The sequence below is a fragment of the Denticeps clupeoides genome, chromosome 9 (genome assembly GCF_900700375.1).
Source record: "Denticeps clupeoides chromosome 9, fDenClu1.1, whole genome shotgun sequence".
NCBI lineage: Eukaryota > Metazoa > Chordata > Actinopteri > Clupeiformes > Denticipitidae > Denticeps > Denticeps clupeoides.
The window spans coordinates 18,332,092-18,338,091 of NC_041715.1; the positions used below are offsets into that span (position 1 = coordinate 18,332,092).

Sequence of the window (6,000 nt, forward strand, 5' to 3'; positions counted from 1 at the left end):
CTATGGGTATCTTGTGTATGGGTGATCCAAAGTAATGTTCCTATGATATTTCAGTTTTGAACACTGGACAGCCTGTGTTAAGAATAATGACTGTCTAGAATTTAGAAAAATGACATGAAGGTTCTGTTATTAGTGCAAAAGTGATTGTAAAAAACTCTAATACCTGTTTGAGTATACAGTGCACAGAATATGGGTCAAAATGGAAGATGCACCATAAAAAAAAAGCCAGATTAACTTAATGGTGCCTTTTGGTGCCTTTACAGTTTCAAGGCAATCATTTTCTTGCACTGTGTAGACAGACAAATTTTTATTAAAGTATTCTAATTTGTACTCAATCAGATATGATAAAACATATTTGAGTGAATGATTCCTAAACATTTGTTCATAGTAACAATGTGTATAAAAAAATAAACAATGAGGTGGGCTGAATCAATGGCTTCCTCCTTGGAAAGAACTGCTTTAACTTCTGAGTTCGTTGGCCTGGTTTTAAAAAACTCTACAATGCTCCTCCCACACTCTTCGACAAAGTTCAAATGCACGTAGGACATTGATTTCAGTCAGATGCTCAAAATGTGTAAATAGGCCTTTCTGAATAAAAAGGTATGGCCACTTTTTCATGACCTCTGCAAAAGAAGGTGCTTGACTTCACTGCAGGCAGAAAGATGTCTCCATCAAATGAATTACGTCAGCTTTCTTGCCACCCTTTGTTCGTCCTGAATCCGTACACAACCATATGTGTCGGTTGGTCCTCTTCTAACACCACGGACTGATGACCGGTGTTGTTGGAAGCTTCTGGTCCAAATTAGGTTCTCAATTCTTGTCTTGACCTGGGCCAAAAGTGAGTTGTATTCTTCCCCTATAATTCGTCCATCATGAAGATGGTCTACAAAGCTCTGGGGATATTGAGTGACAATTGTCTTACAAATTATAAGACACTATCCACGTGTTGGGGTTGTCTCAAATTTTTTCATTTCATCTGCAAGCACCCTAACTATTTGTCGTCTTGCTGCTGGTGAAGGCCTTTTTCCAGATGAAATAGCAGACTGAATTTCTGCAGGCATGAGCTGCCATGGTACTTTGAAGGTGTCAGGCCATGATTTCCTAATATAGGATGTAGGTGGCCTACTGCATTCAAGACTGCTGGATTCTCCATCAGTAGAGATTTAGAAGAGCATGGCAATGGTGATGAGCTCCCATCTGACAAAAAAGGAGTCTTCTCCATGATGGTGAGATCCAAAGTGGCTGGTCCCTCTCTTTAAACCACCACAATATTGAACAGGCAGTTAAAATTTACCCCACTTGATCTGTATAGACACAAATTAAGCATATTAAAATATATATACATAATCACATATTGTTTAAAATGGTCAGTTTGTTTTGTGTTTTTACAAATGTAGGCATCATTTAAAACTATTTATATTTTTCATTTTACTACTGTAGTAAGCAAGCAAATGAAATTGTTGAACAGGAAATTAAAACCCCATCTGAATTTTAACACTCTTAGTATAACATGCACTTCATGAGCTAAAATGTCCAGTCACACTTTTTAATATTAAAAAAAATAGTTCACCATGAAATAAAATTTAACCCATAATTTACTAACACATCATATTTAGTGTATATGAATTACTTTATTCAGATGAAATAGTGAAATAGTTTTATATAATTTTATTCGTTATACTAAATAATAGTGTGGCTCTACAAAATGCATCCATCCAGCATACAAGTAATTCATATGACTTTGGTTAATAAAGAAGAATAGCTAATTAAGTGAATGCCATGTTAAGTGAATGCCATCTAAATGTACATAAAATGCACTTGCATATGAAGCTTTAACTTGAACCCCATTAAATGGCATTACAAAGGACCCAAGATATATTACCAATTGTATTTACCTACAGTACTTTATAATTTCTGGCTAACTACTTATTGAATAAAAATGTCTGAGAATGAATGTAAATGAGAAATTAAAATATAAGTACCCATTTTGAAAGCACTGAGAAGTTTTCTGACTTTAATTGCTGGTAGAATGCTACTGAGGTCATATCCTTGAACAAATTGGAGCTCATTTTTGGATTCCAATCCCGACTCTAAATGTCTCTCAATCAAAAGATCTGTGGTATTCTCAACATTGGTTGGCAAAGCCCTGAGGATGATCGCCCTCAATTCCTCCACCAGGCAAGACATTGCTCTAAATTAAGAGAAGGGAATGATGAAGAACTATTACAGACATATCAAAGACTGTGTACTTGGACAATGGATAATAATCCAGAAGGTCCTTCTGATTAACACAAGAGTAGGAACCATTTTTGATGTCAAGCAGTAAACCCCCATGTCATGGTTAGTGGAAGTTTGGAAAAGTTCAGTGATGAAATACACTGAAGCTTTCTGTATGACTGTCATACCAATCCTTCTCCCAACAATGTCTTCATCAGTTTCCTGAATAACAGCATTCATAATTTTTTTTTCTATGTTGTTCCCTTAACAGTTGCCTCATGAGCAAGTATTTTCAGGCCGAAAATCATATCCGGCCACATCTCCCATAATGACGTCATTACACTCACTACAAACTCTGTTGCCTTGTCTGCTACAGCAGTGGGCGGGAAGAACTCACGCTGAAACTTAAACCTACTTATACTGTGATTTAATTCTGGGTAAGTAAACTGTCTGTCAACTTTTACAAGATGCTGTATACATAAAACGCCTTCAAAAAACACCTTCAAACAAATCATGTCCAAGGCATGGGAGCAACCCTGGCTGACAAACATGATAGAAAGAGAGCTCATTGAATGATGAGTTGAACTTGATGCCTCCACCAGGAGGCAAATCCTCAGCACAGTTTTGAACAGGATCTTTGTACGACTGCACTGTACAAAATGCGGCCCTGGAAAGTGGATCTTGCTGAAATGTTTTTTTTTTATCTATTTGACAGTAGCGGCAGAAGTATGTGCTTCCACTGAAAATCTCCACAAACCCATGTGAGCCTAGATTGTCACCAGCTATCGCCCACAAAATTGCTTTAATGTTCAGTCCATCAGTAAAACATACACCTGTAGTCTCAAGGTCTTTTAGGACATTGACTAAGCACCTCATGACCAATTTTTCACCAAAGTATTTGAAGTCTTGTTCTCTACAGAGAAAGGCGGTGACCAAATACACCATCTCCAAGTAAACCATGGCGCACCAATACAAAGGCTCTTTGAAGAACCGTACACTGCGCTCACACAAAAAAAACCAGATTCTATTAATTTCCATACCACCCAACTTTTTTTTTTTTTTTTAAGTGAACGTTTACGTTTTTTTCATTATAATTTTTTTTTTTACCTTAATCTTTTCTGACTTTTCCATTAGTTCTGCTCATGGGGCAGTAGTGGTCTAGGTGTTAAGGAAGCGGCCCCATAATCAGGAGGTTGCTGTACCCGATCCGCCATGGTGCCACTTAGTACCGTACCCACACACTGCTCCCTGGGTGCTTGTCATGGCTGCCCAATACTCCCCAACGGTGATGGTTAAAAATGATTGAATAACTTTCTTCAAACCATTTTCTCTTATTGAAGTGTTTGCATTTAACTGAATGAACAGGATAATTGTTCTGAAGAGCAAAACAACATTACAAAGATGAGAATTGACCTCCTCATTAAAATAGGTCTCTGCAAAGTTTTCCTCTCTGGTCCATTTATTAGTCTCGGAGCAGACATTGGAACCTTGAGTTCCTTACTACTACTTACCAAGTTAACCAAAGTATAAAGTGTAAGCAAAAATGCAGGTAATAGAAATTATTTTAATTTGACTTCAATTGTCATGCCAGAATTCCTTCCCTCTAAAGTTCCCAATTTTTGCTCCCCACAGGAAGTCCCAAAAACCAATTTATCTGAGAGCATCTGGCTGCATCCACTGTGAGGTGTGGAGCTCCACAGTAGGTGGACTTTATTCATGGTTAAATTTAGGGAAAAGGGTTAGATTAGATGTTAGGTTAGTGGCATATTGCAGCACAGCTGCAAATCAAATAATATTATCTGTCTGTCAGATTAACTATTAATGCAACGTTCCATTTTGCACAGCAATATTTGCACCTTTTACTTTGCACATTTATTACACATAAAAGCTTAACGCTATTTTTGAAGTATGTAACTTTGACTAATTGTTCAAATGTTACATGTAGCACCAGGTTCCATAGAAACATTCTTTTGTTTCACTATGTACTGTATAACACATATAGAGTTAAAATGACAATAAGGTCAACTTCACTTTTTTAAACATACTTTAATTTAAAATAGTTGTCTTATTTGTGCCTTTTAAAGTTCAGAGGTCAAGCCCTCATGTTTGATTGGTTTTGACAGGTTTATGAAAACTTTTATGAAGAGGATTTTTTTTTCATGTAAATATTTATTTGATGGGAAAGAATAGGCTGCATCCTAAATGTTTCAATCAATCAAATTGTATTGGCATAAAAGGCTCAGCAGGGGAACCCATCCTCCTCTGGACAGCACTGGAATACCCTGGATGTTCATGTCAGGCCACAGACATGTCAGGATGTGACACCTTCTTCTGTGCTTCACAGTATCACCGCAGCTCCTCTTCCTCGGTCCCCGCGCTCTCCTTCAACTCAGCTGACCAGCGGTCGGTGGCCGAGGACCAGTGACAACAGCCCGTCCACAGTCCGCGGCCGACATCTTCATTCCAACACATTTAAAGGGCAAAATGAAGGAGCGCCGCCCGTCCTTCCGTCTCTCCGGGCGGAACTACGTGTTCTGCGGCTTTCCTGCGGGATAAAATCCGCTCTCCGCCGCGCACCGCGCCATCCAGCTGAAGGATGAAGATCCCGGCTTCCTGCCCACAACGTTCCGTGACTCGGCGCTCGGGCGGCGACGCGCTTTTTGCCCGATATGCGGAGAGGAGGAAACACAGCGGAGGCTCCACTGGCGGAAGCTGCTTCTACACGGTTCTCACGGCGCGTTGAAGAGCGCAGCTCCCCGCGCGCTGCGTCATTGTTCCCGCGTCTCCGAACCTCTCCACATGGCAGAAGAAGCTCCAGCTCCAGCGGCCGCGGCGCCGCCAAAGTCGCCCAAGAAGAAGGCCGCGGCCAAGAAGCCCAAGAAGGCGGGACCCGGCGCCGTCGAGCTGATCGTCAAAGCCGTGTCCGCTTCCAAGGAGCGGAGCGGAGTGTCTCTGGCCGCCCTGAAGAAGGCGCTGGCTGCCGGCGGCTACGACGTGGAGAAGAACAACTCCCGGGTCAAGGTGGCCATCAAGAACCTGGTCACCAAGGGGACTCTGGTGCAGACCAAGGGCACCGGCGCCTCGGGCTCCTTCAAGCTGAACAAGAACCAGGCGGAGCCCAAGAAGAAGCCCGCCGCCAAGAAGGCGGCTCCTAAGGCGAAGAAGGCGGCCGCGAAGAAGCCCGCCGCGGCCAAGAAGGTCGCGGCGAAGAAGCCCGCCGCCAAGAAGTCGCCCAAGAAAGTCAAGAAGCCCGCGGCAGCAGCCAAGAAGGCGGCGACCAAGAGTCCCAAGAAAGCAGCCAAGAAGCCCGCCGCAGCCAAGAAAGCGGCCAAGAGCCCCAAAAAGGCGAAGGTCGCCAAACCCAAAGCGGCCAAACCCAGAAGCAGCAAACCGAAGAAGGCGGCGGCCAAGAAGAAGTAAATTCCTGCTGCTTTTTTACTCAAAAAGGCTCTTTTAAGAGCCACACACTGATTTCCAGAAAAGGCGCGTCTGTTCGACCCCCCACACGTGAAAAGATGTGAAGCTTTATTCTCCCCGCACAACAAATACATCTATAAATCTAGATAAAACGTCATTTTCACAGCTGCCCGCGTGACCATGTCCCCATGTGGTGACAGTTTGTGAAGGAGGGGACAGATCATGCAGCTTTCCACTGAAGTAAAACTGAATACCAACTAATACTAAAACACGTCTCCACGTTTCCACAGCCTTTAAATAGTAAATATAGTAAAAATAGGGAGATAAATAGTAGAAGATAAGGAGATAAATTAGAAATATGGAGGT

At 42.0% G+C, this 6,000-nt stretch overlaps 1 protein-coding gene across 1 annotated transcript; it reads left to right on the top strand.

The window, feature by feature from the left end:
• Positions 1-5,008: 5,008 nt before the first annotated feature.
• On the top strand, positions 5,009-5,746 carry LOC114796542 (histone H1-like). The gene has a single exon (XM_028990794.1). It carries the CDS (start codon positions 5,017-5,019, stop codon positions 5,635-5,637), a length of 621 nt encoding a protein of 206 aa, XP_028846627.1. The 5' UTR covers positions 5,009-5,016; the 3' UTR covers positions 5,638-5,746.
• Positions 5,747-6,000: the final 254 nt, after the last annotated feature.

Coding starts and splice junctions, on each gene's coding strand:
- LOC114796542 (XM_028990794.1), top strand. CDS start 5,017: ATGGCAGAAGAAGCTCCAGCTCCAGCGGCCGCGGCGCCGCCAAAGTCG.